The 15150-nt window shown below is 44.9% G+C and overlaps 1 protein-coding gene across 1 annotated transcript; it reads left to right on the forward strand.

Annotated features, from left to right (window-relative positions):
- The first annotated feature begins 7632 nt into the window (after positions 1-7632).
- On the forward strand, positions 7633-13450 carry LOC143786155 (uncharacterized). The gene is made up of 4 exons (XM_077275445.1): positions 7633-7705; positions 7852-7920; positions 10342-10671; positions 11174-13450. The coding sequence occupies exons 1-4, from the start codon at positions 7633-7635 to the stop codon at positions 12160-12162; spliced, it is 1461 nt and encodes a 486-aa protein (XP_077131560.1). The 3' UTR covers positions 12163-13450.
- The last annotated feature ends 1700 nt before the right edge of the window (positions 13451-15150 follow it).

Raw genomic sequence — 15150 nt, forward strand, 5'->3', positions numbered from 1 at the left:
GTGGCTCTCTGCTGGGTCCGTATTCCATGTTCCCGGGCAAATGATAAGTCCATAAAATTTCCTCCTGCCCCTGAATCCACCATAGCTGCACAGGGAATCCATTGGCCCGACGACCGGATCTTAATAGGAAGGGAGCAATGTGTGTCCTTACGCTCCAGCGTCTTGGGAGAGGCAGTCATAGATAGAGAATGAAAAATAGCATTCACAGAAAAACTAGACTCAGATGTAATGGATTCAGCATCCTGATTATCAAATTCCCCAACCGTGGCTAGTATCTTGCGAGGCCGCTTCGGACAATTGATGAGAAAGTGATCTGACTGACCGCAGTAAAAGCACAGGCTTTCCCGGAAACGATGCTCCCTGCGCTCGTTACTTTCCCGCCGCTGTAGTGCATCCACCTGCATGGGAACTGGTTCAGCCTCCCAAGAGGATTTGCCTGACGGTTCTTTAGAAGGAAGGGAAGAGTTAGTGACACGATTAGAGGCTGCAAATCTCTCCTGTCTACGCTCTGTAACACGTATATCTATGCGTACACAATGCTGTATAAAAGCGTCTAACTCTTCCGGAGCATCTGCATGAGCAAGTTCATCCTTTAACACATTAGACAATCCCCTCTTAAAAATGGGTAATTGAGCATAACTGTCCCAAATCGTATCCACCGCCAGCCGTCTAAACTCAGTAGCGTATTCAATGACAGGACGTTTACCCTGACGTAGTGATAACAAGGCGGTCTCAGCTGTAGTGCGACGATTAGGGTCATCAAACATCATAGACATTGCAGCAAGAAAATCATCTAGGTTATTCAGTCGAGGGTCACGAGTCTCCATAAGCGGATTTGCCCATGCAAGAGCTCGGGATGTGAGCAACATGATTATACATAAAACCTTAGATCGGTCAGTAAGGAAATGGGCGGCATGCACATCAAAATACAAAAGGCATTGGTTTATAAACCCACGAAACTTGTAACGGTCCCCACTGAACCTAAATGGTGGTAACTTGGGAGGAGTAGTTGGCTGTGGCTGTACTGGGGGTGGAGGTGCTCGTGCAGTCATCTGCCCAGCCACCTGATTACCTAAGTCCTGAAGAGCCTGTCCATAATGAGCCTCCCAGTTAGCAACCTTGTTTTGCAATGCCTCCACATCCCCCTGTAAGGAGTGGATCATAGAGAACAACTGATCCATCTTTGTCTCAGTCGACATTATCCCAGCAGATTCCTTTAATGGCCTGAATATCCTGTAATAATTATATGGATACTACGGAATCTGATAGCATGGGATAAAGCCAGTCTGAGAACAAAGTTGCAGAAAAAGATGTATTTACTCACAAACGAAAATGTAAACAGAACTAACAGATATTTCTGCAATTGTAACGAGAGCTTCAGCTCTATATAGAAAACAGCCAACAGGTTAGCAAACAAAACATAGTACAGATATTTCTGCAATTGTAACGAGATCCTCAGCTCTATATAGAAAGTCACAGCAAACTGAGTAGCGGGGAGCGACCGCTAATGTGAACCAGTCCAGCAAGGAAATTATGTGGGAGCAAACAAGACACTTAAACGAGGAAGTCCAATAAGGTTTAGTGCACGCAGTATTTATATGATGATGTCCAGCAACACTTGTTAATACGTGCGCACAGTACTTGCAAGTAGGAGTCCAGTAGTTCACAGATGATGCGTCATGTGAATGTCGTCCTAGAAAAGAGAGGACGAGGAGAGAAAGAGGGAAAGCGCCATCTAAGCGTAGTAGATGAGTAAATATTTCTTGTAGCGATAACACAGCTTGAATCTTGCTCACCTGGTGTGGTTGTGCACAACACTGGGAAAGGTTTGGTACACAAAGGAAACTGGTGTGCTGCCAGTCGCAGCAGTTCCAGAGGCGAGAGGTAGCTGAACAGGGCGAGGCAGATCTGAGTAGTGAGCAGCAGCAGGGAGTTAACCAGCAAGCAGGCAGATGCTCAGGAGCCAGCAGCACAAAATATTCAGGCACAGGTGAACACAAGACCCGGACTTAAATAATCAGACAGACAGGAAGTTCCATGACAGGGTGAGATCCAAGCCTCCATCTTGGATCAGGGCAAACAGACACCAGGAAAGTCCGGAATCCTTACACTTGAAGTGAACTGCACTCCACGGTCAGAGATGATCTCATCCGGCACCCCATACAACCGAAAGACATTCTGTATAACCAAGTTCACTGTATCTTTAGCAGAGGGGAGGCCGGTGCACGGATCAAAATGAGCAGCTTTAGTCAGGCGATCAACTACCACCATGATTGTATTCATGCCCCCCGATGTAGGCAGCTCCACAAAGTCCATTGATATAGACCCCCAAGGGCGGGACGGAACAGGTAATGGTTGTAGAAGACCCGTAGGTGCCACATGAGGAGTCTTGTAACGGGCACATACCTCGCAAGAGAGAACATAGTCCTTGGTATCCTTCAGGCAAGTTGGCCACCAGAAGAATCGGCTCAGGAACTCTTGTGTCTTCTGTACCCCCCTGTGACCAGCCAACTTGGAATCATGTACCAACTTGAGGATCTGCAGACGGACGACCTCCGGGATGTAGATACGTCGATCTCTGAACCACATGCCAAGCTTAAAGACAAGATTAATATCCACAGGTGGGTTGGCCAGAAATACATCACCTTCATAGGCCTCCCTGCACTCCTTCCACAAGTCCTGATTGTGGATAACTCTGATGAAATTGGCATCAGATAGAATGGTCTTGGACGGGGCTCCAGGTACGGAATCCGCAGCATGGATTCGGCATAAAGCATCAGCCTTCCCATTACGAGAACCTGGACGGTACGAGATAACAATGTTAAATTGATTTAAGAATAAGTTCCAATGAGCCTGACGAGGAGAAAGACATCTAGCGGATCTAAGGAACACTAGATTGCGATGGTCAGTTAGCACTATGATCTGTTGTGCAGCTCCTTGCAGATGATGCCTCCATTCTTTGAAAGCCACAATAATAGCCAGCAATTCCTTGTCTCCCACGTCGTAATTCTTCTCTGCTGAGGTTAGTCTACGGGAAAAGAAAGCACAAGGATGTAGCAGACCCTTCTCTCCAGTTCTTTGGGAGAGATTAGCCCCCAAAGGATTATCAGAAGCGTCCACCTCCACAATGAAAGGATGTGTTGGATCTGGGTGTATCAACAGCGGTGCTGATGTGAAACAGATCTTCAGCCGATCAAAAGCTTCTTGAGCCTGTGATGACCACTTAAAGGGCTTTTCCTTCTTTGTCAAGGAAGTAATGGGACAGACAATATCAGAAAAATTTCGAATGAAGCGTCTGTAGAAATTTGCAAAACCAATAAAACGTTGGACCTCCTTAACGTTCTTGGGTGCCGGCCAGTCAAGGATAGCCTGAATCTTACCAGATTCCATGTTCAGCCCCTGGGGAGAGATGATATAACCTAAGAACTGTATCTCAGAACCATGGAACTCGCATTTCCCTGGCTTGATATACAGCTGGTTCTCTTTCAGACGTCTTAAAACAGTTTTGACATGTTCTTCATGTTCCTGTAGAGAGTCAGAAAAGATTAGTTTATCGTCCAAATAGATCACCACAAACTGGTCCAACAAATCTCTGAAGATGTCATTAACAAGGTGTTGAAATGCTGCAGGGGCGTTACAAAGCCCGAAGGGCATCACAAGAGATTCAAAGTGTCCATACCGGCATCTGAATGCTGTCTTCCACTCATCCCCTGGACGAATACGCACCAAATTATAAGCCCCATGAAGATCCAGCTTAGAGAACACCTTAGCATGGCGGACTCTTTCCAGTAATTCGGGAATCAGAGGCAAAGGGTAACTGTTTCGTACTGTTACCTTATTGAGTTCCCGATAGTCAACACAGGGTCTCAGGGTCCCATCCTTCTTCTTTACAAAAAAAATGGGTGCCCCTGCTGGTGAGGAAGAAGGACGTATGAAGCGTTTGGCCAGATTTTCATCAATATACTCCTTTAAGGCTTGAAGCTCAGGTGCCGCCAAAGGGTATACGTGACCAAAAGGAATATCTGCCCCAGGAAGCAACTCAATGGAACAGTCATAATGCCTGTGTGGAGGAAGTTGATCTGCATTCTTCTTGTCACAGAGGTCAGAGAACTCTTTATATGCTGGAGGTAAAGAAGATACCTGTACATGTGGTCCCGTAGCCGTGGACTCAGGGACAGCTTCTGTTAACGCTGAGTTGCTCCTTGTTGGAAAGATAATCTCCTTTGTCTCCCAGTTGATAATTGGGTTCTGAGAACGCAACCAAGGAATGCCTAAAATCACAGGAAAATGAGGAGAAGAAATTAGCAAGAAAGAAAGTTGCTCCTGATGATTAGGCTCCAACAAAATTTCAAGGGGTACGGTCTCCTGATCCACAGGCCCAGAGATTAGAGGTGACTCATCCACTGTTTCCATGGTAATTGGAGAGGCTCTTTGCTGAATTTTAATACCGTGTTCCTTGGCAAACGCGATATCCATGAAATTGCCACCTGCACCAGAGTCAATCATAGCTGAACTGGAAATCCACTTTCCTGAACACAGGATCTTAATAGGGAGAGAACAGTGAGAGTTCTTTTCCTTCAGCTCCTTGAGGGGTGAAGTCATAGAAAGTGAATGGAATACAGCGTTTAAAGGCAGGCTACATTCAGAGATGTCAGATTCATCATCACAGTTGTCATACTCCCCTATTGCTGCTAGCACCTTGTTAGGCCGTCTAGGACACTTAGGACAATTGATCAAGAAGTGGTTAGACTGGCCGCAGTAGAAACATAGACTTTCACGAACGCGATGCTCCCGGTGCTCAATGATCTCACGTCTCTGAACGGAATCAATTTGCATGGGCACCTCCTCCACTTCCCGAGATGTTTTACCTGCAGGCTCTTTGGAAGGAAGGGAAAAGTTGAAATACGGTTATAAGCAGCAAACTTCTCCTGCCTATGCTCAGTAAGGCGAATGTGTATGCGCACACAATGCTGTATAAATGTCTCTAGTTCTTGTGGTGACTCTGAGCGAGCTAATTCATCTTTTACAATACTAGACAAACCCCTTTTAAAAATAGGCAATTGTGCATAACTGTCCCACTTGGTATCTACCGCCAATCTCCTGAATTCAGTGGCATACTCAATAACAGAACGTTTAGCCTGGCGTAAAGACAACAAAGCAGATTCAGCGGTTGCACGGCGATTAGGGTCATCAAACATTAATGCCATAGCGGCCAAGAAATCATCCAAGTCATTTAACCGTGGGTCACGAGACTCAATCATCGGATTCGCCCAGGCGAGCGCTCGTGAGGTCAGTAGCATTATTACACACAATACTTTGGATCTATCAGTAGGAAAACGGTCAGCATGCACATCAAAATATAGCATACATTGATTCACAAAGCCACGAAATTTGTCGCGATCACCATTAAATCTGAATGGGGGCAACTTAGGTGGGCTAGCTGGTGGCGGTTGCCCAGAGGGTAAAGTCAGTTGTGCAGCTATTTGCGTGCTTATGTCCTGAAAAGCCCGTCCATACTGGGACTTTATGCCAGCAAGTTTGTTTTCCTGGGCTGCCATGCGATTGCTTAAAGGGAACCTGTCACCCCGTTTTTTCGGTATGAGATAAAAATACTGTTAAATAGGGCCTGAGCTGAGCATTACAATAGTGTAGTTTGTGGACCCCGATTCCCTACCTATGCTGCCGAAATACGTTACCAAAGTAGTCATTTTCGCCTGTCAATCAGGCTGGTCTGGTCAAAAGGGCGTGTTATCTTCCCCCAGATTTTGCATAGTTTTCCGTTGGTGGCGTAGTGGTGTGCGCATGCCCAAGGTCCCGAATCCTCTGCCAGGGGATTTAAAAGAGCGCGCTGTTCGTTATTCATTGGTGATCGGTGGGCGCGGCCATCTTCCTTTGGCCGCGCGTGCGCAGAAGCGGCGCTCTGCTGGCCGCGGCTTCAGGAAAATGGCCGCCGCGATATCCATCTGCGCATGCGCGGCATCCCGCGGCCATTTTCCTGAATCCGCGGCCAGCAGAGCGTCGCGGCCAGCAGAGCGTCGTGGCCAGCAGAGCGCCGCTTCTGCGCACGCGCGGCCAAAGGAAGATGGCCGCGCCCACCGATCACCAATGAATAACGAACAGCGCGCTCTTTTAAATCCCCTGGCAGAGGATTCGGGACCTTGGACATGCGCACACCACTACGCCACCAACGGAAAACTACGCAAAATCTGGGGGAAGACACCACGCCCATCCGACCTGACCAGCCGGATTGACAGGCGAAAACGACTACTTTGGTAACGTATTTCGGCGGCATAGGTGGGGAATCGGGGTCCACAAACTACACTATTGTAATGCACAGCTCAGGCCCTATTTAACAGTATTTTTATCTCATACCGAAAAAACGGGGTGACAGGTTCCCTTTAAGTACTGCAAAGTTTGTCCAAACACTTGTTGATTGTGTTCAAAGCTTCCAAACTTCTTTTGCAGACCTTCCACATCTTTCTGCAGTGATCTAATTATGGAAAACACCTGCTCTATTCTGCTCTCTGCAGTCATTGTTCCAGCAGTCTCCTTTTTTTTTATGGCTAGATTATCCTGTAATAATTATAGGGGATAATTCAGGAGACTCTTTGCGTGGAACAAGACAACAGGACACAGTTTTATAAGTGGTAAAGTTTATATTATCACACGGTGATTCAAACAGGTGCAGAGAGAAACTCAAGTCCACAACACTTGGTGCAAATAATAAACGCAGCTTAGCAGTCAATAGGAAACTTCAGAGGAAAATGCAAACAAACAGAAAGTCTATGAAGCACAGTTATTCTTGAGAAAAATTGACACGAATAGATCCTTGACTTAGTCCAGGCACAGATAGATATGCTATTAGGCAGTTCAAATCATATCTTAGCTCAACCAGGGAGGCCTGGTTAATAGTCTCAGGTTTTGCAGAGCAGAAACAGCTTACATGTCCAGCAAATGCAGATGGAAGTAACACGAGCAGCAGATGAAGGAGGATTACTGAACACTGGTGTATGCAGCAGGAACTCAGAGCAGAGTGGCAGGATCTCCAACACAGGTTCACAGGAGCAGGTGCAGGTGCAAGGCCAGGGAGTAATCACGAGCTGGATGCGAGGCAGAATAATCTAGCACAGACTGAAGGCTGGGGTGGAGTTTTATAGCAGGCAGACAAGTGCACATGAGACCAAAGATGCCATGTTGGAAAAGGGCAGTAATGCACAAAAGGTAAAAAATGTTCAGAGTCCTGACATATAGATGTGTCTGGATGCAGTGAGTGACAGGTCAGCCGTCCAATCTAGGACAGGGGCGTGTTCAGCTGTCACTATGGTGACCGACAGCTCAGCCGTCCAATCAGTGGCTGGGGCATGCTGAGTCGGCAGTATATTGAGTGACAATTCAGCAGTCCAATCAGAGCCGGGGAGGCCGGGCTTCCACCATCTGCCTCCAATTAGTACCAGTTGTAGCTTTGCTCCAATGATGTGCACTTTCCCGGTGTTCTTGTATGGGCTTTGTTGCCGACCTTGGATTTGCCTTTGATCATCCGCTTGCCTTACCCTTTTGCCTTGATCCACTACCTTCCCAGAATTCTGACCTTGGACTGTGACCTGACTACCCGTTTGCCTTATCCTTTTGTTTATGACGAATCCTTTTGTTTATGACGAATCCTCTTGGTATCTTACCCCGCACCTCTTGACTACCCAGTCTCATGGTTTGTCCGTGATTAGTGACTAGCATCACATTAATGTTGTAGGTCACACAATGACAAGAGGTCAATGTGAAAAGTGATTTATGCTGGGACTACAACCATCAGTACATGTATAATAAGTGATATTTCCCATATTAATTCATTGCCAGAGATTGATCACAATCCGAACACTGAAAATACTGGCGGAACCCGAGACATCAGCTCTGACTCCAGTGGCGGTAAGTGCCCAGATTAATGACGTCAGATATCGCTCATGGTTAGGGAGATGGAAATTACATTGAACCCTAGTACTTGTTTTTTTGGGGTTATTTTTGTGTTTTCAATGTAGCAATATAAGGGTAAGTGCGCACAAAGTTTTTTGCCAAGTTTCCAAGAAGAAGATGCTTCGGGATCGTTTTTCTCTGTCTATTTTTTAGTAGCTTTTGATTATTTTCTGACCACTTTTGCAATGTGCTTGACCACCAGATGGGTTTGTTTGTGCATTTTTTTTTCAGTGTCTTTGTGGAATCTTTTTTCCTAGTGTTTTTTACATATTTTTTTAAATTCCGTTTAATAGTGAAGAAACTTCTGGCGATTTCTGAAGCCAAAACGCTGGCAAAAATGCAAAAGAAAAAAAAAACAAAGCTCGAGCTTCCTCTGGGCCTTACCATTGACTTCTATTATAGAATATGGAGTGTCTTCACCACAGGAGCCGCCTAAAGAAAGGAACCATCCCTTTTTTTTAACCGCTTGGAGTCACAAAAAGGGGGGTGACCTTTGGCCAGCACACGGCTATCACATATGCAGGGAGCTTATCCCAGTTATCCCACCACTGCTACAATGTGATGAAAACACAAACCAGGCTATTGACCTATCAATTTACCGCAGGGGCTTATTTTAGTTATCCCACTGCTGCTACAATATGTCATGAACTGCAGGGATTTATGTATATCCCGCTTTCCAGTTCCGCTTCGGAGCTTGTAGCTCTCCGGCGCCCCCCTTACCCTCAGGTCAGTCAGGGAACTACACCTAGGGTAATTAGTGGCCAGATGGGCAGCTTCACTGTGGACTGGCTGGCAGGCATGCTGCAGCGAGGGGGTTATAAATGATCAGGCCGCAGCCAGACAATAGCTTATAAAACCCTGTTCCGTTGCTGCCAACTATACCCACCTAATCCCGAACACACTTCGCTGCCACCATTCCTCAACAGAGGGGTTCGAGCCAACCCAAATTAGTAGTGTAATTAACTTCAGGCACATGAAAATTCGCATAGAACTTGGAGAAGATGAACTAATAGTTTTATAGTTTACTCCAAAAGGTAGGCAGTGTTTACAGAAGGTATAAAAAGGTTTTACAATATGAGACAATCAAAGTATATACAAGCAATTACAAAAAAAGGGATTAAGGAAGATAAACACTCACATGTTGCTTAGATCATCCTAGCTAACCATGCTGGTGGGAGGGGCCAGACATCCCAATTCATCAGGGCGTCCTGGTGCAACAGCTTCTCAGGCGAGACTGAAGGCTGGTCTGAGTGAAGTAACTTATACTTCTGGGCTTGTCACATCACTAAAGGGGCTGGTTTACGTGCACCCTCCCCTAGCTGCCCGGGTGCACATTTTGGTAAGAAAACTTATAATACTCCTAAATGTGCTTGAGAACCTAGCAGAATAACGGCACACACATCACTCATCTTATATTGAAATTATCTTTCTAATGAGTCTAGACTCGGGCTAGCTATTCCACTCTGTTTAGGAGAAATCCATTTCTCTGGTTCTCTTGGTGCTAGATTTTAGCAAAAGGCCCTGCAGCGAAGCTCTATCAAAGCACGTTCCGAATATGTATCTGTCATATTTCTATCATTGATTGGGCCTGAGATATGCCCTTTTTTCTATCTTTGGGCCTGAGATATACCCTTTTTTCTATCTCCCATATATACAAAGGAAAAGCACATGTTTTTTGGGACAAAGCCTGCTCTTGGCTAATTAACTTTCCTGAAGGAGGAGGAGGGAGTCAGAGCCCCACACTGGAGTTTCAAGTTACACAGTGTGACAGCCATAGGGCTTGTTTGTTGTATTCAGGGGGGAGGGAGAGAGAAGAGGGGGTCAAAGCTGCAGTGTGTGTCCAGGACCATGGCCATATGTGCAAAAATCCCTCAGACCATGGCATCCCACACCATCATGACACTTGGTGCCTTGGAATCGTTAAAAAAAAGCCAGAACATATATCGGCTTTACATAGAAATGCATATGTTCTTTACTTGGGGGATTTAATTAGTGCTTTTTTCAGGTGGGTTTATTTTTTTCAGGCTGATCGGTTCGATCAGCCTGAAAAAAATAAATATTTGTGTGCATATACCCTAAGGCCAAGCAGCCACAGAATTACTGGCCCACCGGACCTGTAGCTGTGAAGAGTCCCCCCCATTAACGCCGGCCCTATCTGCAGCTCAGTCTCCGCAGATTTGCAGCTGAGTGTAAACGAAGCCCAGCAGGAAGGTGCAGCACGGAGAAATCACTTCTATTACAGCAGGGGGAAAACATTATTAAGTACAGGTTCATAAACCATCAGAGACATGTAAAAATTAAGTGAGAGAAGCAAGAATTGTAGTTATTCATATGTGTGTGTGAACGTGTCCGTAATCAGATACTGTATTTATATAGGAATACCGACTGAACTGAAGATTGGGGACATAATAGTACCAGACCTGATACTGAATAGTCTGGCAGAGCTGGAGTGCCCAATATACAATTATAAATTGGGTGAACACACTGTGGAGTGGTATGAAAAGAAGCAGGACGCAGAGGAACTCATACGTAAAAGTGATCAACGGAGGCTCCAAACTGTAGATCAAAATGACAACGCTTGGATTGCCTATCTGGCCCTCATTCCAGTAAAAACAGAGGATGATAAAATGAAATATATCTGTAAAGTGAAAGGTTCCCGGCAGACGGTAGAGGCGAGTGCGAGTACAAAGGAGTTACGTGTGACCGGTGAGTAGAAATATTAGAGTGGAGAATTGGGAAAGCGTGTGTGGGTCCCTGGCTTTTCTTATGCTGGACATTTAAAGGGGACAACCCCTTCTCAATTACTAGAGATGGTGCTGAGGATTTGTGAGATGCTGTGGGAGGGATTTAGGTGGAGTTACAGGTCTGCGCTCATTGCTGGCTTTCAGCCCAGCACAAAGGATGATGGGAAATGTAGTCAAAAGGGAGAAAAGGATTTTGAGAGGAGGTGAGATGGTGCCAGGACAGAAAGTGAAGCAGCAAGGCATAAAACAGCATGAAAATGGACAAATAAAGGTATATGGGGTATTTATCTGGATTATTCATAGGCATTTAAGGCAAAAACAGTAACTGAGTCAGGGGAGTGGACAAAATCTTTTACACAAAAACTTGATTTAATCAGTAAGACATTTTATGACAGAACCTTTCCCTTAATTTTGGATCTTTAATATGAAAATTAAATTAATAAACATTGTTTTCTTTTATGCAGAACAAAAGTCATTGCTCATTAATGAAAAAGGAAAATCACCCAAAGGTCCAGAAAAAAACACATCCCAAAAGACACCAGATAATCATATAGAAGCATGGGATCCGAGACGGATCAAGACATTAGATAAAGAGAGAAATCCGCCGGCCCTGAAGAATCTGGGCAAAGAAGGTTTCCAGTCAGTCAATGAATCAAGTCAAATAAAGGAAATAAAAATTCCGCAGATTTTTTCTGAAACTGCAACGCAACAAGAAACCAAGCAACTGAGGAACAGTTATGGCCATAAAATTACACAGAGACCAGAGAACGGAAAAGGCCAAGAACTGTGTCCAGGTAATGAACTACCTGGAGAAGAGGAGATGGAAGAACATTCATTGTCCAGCAATAAGACAGGTAATGAAAAGAAGATGCGTCCCTTAGAGGAAAGCTGTACCAATACAGAGAAAGAGGGAGTAAACCAGGAGAAAGAGAACCGAGGAACTTCACATCTCATCACTGACTTCTTCACTCCACAAGAGATAATTGCATCAATAGGAAGTTCTACCGGGGAAGGTGAAGAGGAAATGATCAATATCAGAATGTCACTCACTAAAGAAGGATCTGATACAGAAGAAACCTCTAGTGAGTGCAGGCCGAAAAATAGAGAAGAAGAACCAATGGGAGATGGTGACAATGGAGAGACTTCACTGCTGATACAACCCCGTGCGTCATCTAATAAAGAAGGAGCGGGATTAAAAGAAATCTCTACAGAGTGGAGACCGGAGAATAGTGAAGGAGGATCACCGGGAGATGGTGACAATGGAGAGACTTCACTGCTGATACAACCCCGTGCGTCATCTAATAAAGAAGGAGCGGGATTAAAAGAAATCTCTACAGAGTGGAGACCGGAGAATAGTGAAGGAGGATTCCCGGGAGATGGTGACAATGAAGAGACTTCACAACTGATACAACCCACTGCGTCATCTAATAAAGAAGGAGCGGGATTAAAATGAATCTCTACAGAGTGGAGACCGGAGAATAGTGAAGGAAGATCACTGGGAGATAGTGACAATGGAGAGACTTCACTGCTGAACAATAGCTAAAAACTCCAATGAAAGAGGAAGAAAGGATAAAGTAACATAGTTGGCAAGGCCGAAAAAAGCCATTTGTCCATCCAGTTCAGCCTATATTCCGTCAGAATAAATCCCCAGATCTACATCCTTCTAAAGAACCTAATAAGTGTAAGATACAATATTGTTACGCTCCAGGAAGACATCCAGGCCTCTCCTGAACCCCGCGACTAAGTTCGCCATCACCACCTCCTCAGGCAAGATAGTAACATAGAAAGAACAGTGATGGATTGTGAGCAGCTGATTATGTAGGAAGATGATGGTGACAATAATAAGACAAAAAACGCAAATCGAGGGATGGTTCACAATGCATATTCCATGACTGGACACCACTTCCCTCATCTCCACCATTCCGGAGCGAAACACAGGAGTCAGGACTCCAGGAGGGTCCCGAGTCTGCCAATTTATTGAGGTCCTGGAAGTGGCCACATAGTGCACCATCAGTACTTACCAGTTCCTGCTCCCATGTTACTACACTTCCCACAGGAGCCCATGTCTAGGACCAGATAATCCGGGCCTGCACAGAATGACACGGCAAGTCACCTGTGGCCCCCGGCCAGCAGCTTGTGCTGAACAATGAGACGTCTGGCAATAAGCTCAATGACCTCCTCATCACTGAAGGACTTATACACGGCATTACCAGGACAATTTTTTTGTTTTGTTTTATTTTTTTTCCACAAGCCGTTTAACTGTGAATAATACATTTCATAAATCAATTGTAGAAAGGCGAGTTTATTTCACAAGATTGGTGTGTCATTGTTGTTGTGATATGAAGGGGTCATGTTCTTACTTGTCAGCCTGCTTTACCTTCCATATCTGCTCTCCGGTTTAGTCTATACAATCATCCATTTATTGTCCTGCCCAGATATTTGCTTTTCCTTCATGAATCCATGCTGGCTGTCAGTTATTATATTATTCTCTGCAATATATCTCTTATCATTCCCTCAAAAACGTTGCCCACTACTGCTGTCAGACTTACCGGACGCTGGGTAGGACCCACCTTCTTACTTTTCTTAAATATCGGTACCACGTCAGCGTCCTCCAATCCAGTGGCACCGACCCTGTTATAAGAGGGTCTAAGAATGAGATACAGCGATGTGTCAATTACTGAGCTCAGCTCCCTCAGTATCCGTGGATGAATGGCATCTGGGCAGGGGGATTTGTCAATGTTTTTTTTTTTTTCAATAATGCTTTTATTAAACTTTTTTGACAATACAAATATAAAATCTGCACATTCTTGTATCAATCAGACAATGTTACATCACATTTCGAGCAATACGGAGTAAGTAAATAAAATAATTTACATAAACATAACAAATAAGTAGAATGGCTAATCTAAAAGGTCTGTTGTTGGTCTTTATTATCTATCGTTGCCATATTTTGACGTTATGCCAGAATGGGCAGAAAGACAGAGAAGTATGAGGAAAATACTTAGGAAAATGAAGGGGGGGGGGAGGGGGGGGGAAACATCTGGGGAAATGAAGGAAGGGGGAGGGGGGGGAGAGCACCCGGCTTCCACTCCTACATCCTCAGGTTTATATAACCCAATCCGCGAGTCATCCTCACAGAGGCGGACGACCTGCTATTGTTTGTTCCAAGAACCAAGTAGTCATCTTAAAACAATCTCTAATTCCTTGCTTAGTGTGAGTCGGAAGGATCGCTATAAATGGTTCCCATGTGTCAAAGAATGTCTGAGTCCTCCTCTCCTTTTGGAGGGAAGCGTCTATCCAATCCATTCTAAACAGAAAAGCAAGTTTCTCTAGGAAAAGTCGCAGTGTGGGCACTTTAGGCGCTAACCAGTTTTGCAGAACTGTCTTACGAGCTGCAGCTGAGATAATAAAAAGGAATTTTTTATCATGGTATATGGACATCACTATCCATAATATGACCAAAGAGAGCCCAGGCCGGAGTAAGTGTGATGTTATATAAGGTGTGCGTCAACACGAAGGTATATATACGCTGCCAGAACAATTGAATTTGTGGACAAGCCCAAAAGCAGTGATAGTGGTCCGCTTCAGATTCCCCACATCTAGAACAGGCCGGGCTCGCCAGATTCCCCATCAGATAACTACGTTTTGGTGAAACATAGGTCTTGTGCAGGATCTGTAACGCCATTTCCCAATAAGAGACAGAAGGTATATATTTGAGTGCTTTCTGTAATGCCCGCAAGATAAGAGATGGTGTAAAGGAGACATCATCCACCTGCCATTTTGTAATTCCCACCCCTACGGTATCATACTGTATCAAAGGACGGAGGAATGTATAGTACTCCGAGACCAGACCCTTATTCTGAGTGCCTGTATTCAACTTGCTCAGTAATTCGTCCTGCCAGTCATTGTCATTGAAAGTGTGTATGACACTATGTGCGTAGCTTTGCAGCTGCATGTAGTGGAAAGGGTGTGCGCGTATATAGTCAAACAAAGTGCATGCCTGAGCAAATGAAATGACGGTCCTTGTCTGTGTGTCAACTATGTCTCCAATGGATTGTAAACCCTCTCTCTGCCATCTAGAGAAGATGGGGTGTGTCTTTCCATCATGGAAACTAGGATTATTGGAAAATGACTGTGCAAGTGAAACACCACTGGACAAGTGTAGCCTCCTACGCACCACCACCCACGTCCTCCACATTGACATAAATAAGGGGTTATTTTTATGGTCTGATGTTAATGAGGGATATGGGGAATGTAATAAGCTTACCAGGGACCTATTATCTATCAGAGATGATTCTACGTTATTGGATGAATACGTGGATGTACCGTTCAGCCAGTCCTTAAGGATCCGCATATTGGCTGCCAGATTATATAATTTAACATCTGGGAAATTGATTCCCCCATTAGTCTTAGGCTGTTGGAGGATGTACAGTCCAATTCT

The sequence above is a fragment of the Ranitomeya variabilis genome, chromosome 7 (genome assembly GCF_051348905.1).
Source record: "Ranitomeya variabilis isolate aRanVar5 chromosome 7, aRanVar5.hap1, whole genome shotgun sequence".
Lineage (NCBI taxonomy): Eukaryota > Metazoa > Chordata > Amphibia > Anura > Dendrobatidae > Ranitomeya > Ranitomeya variabilis.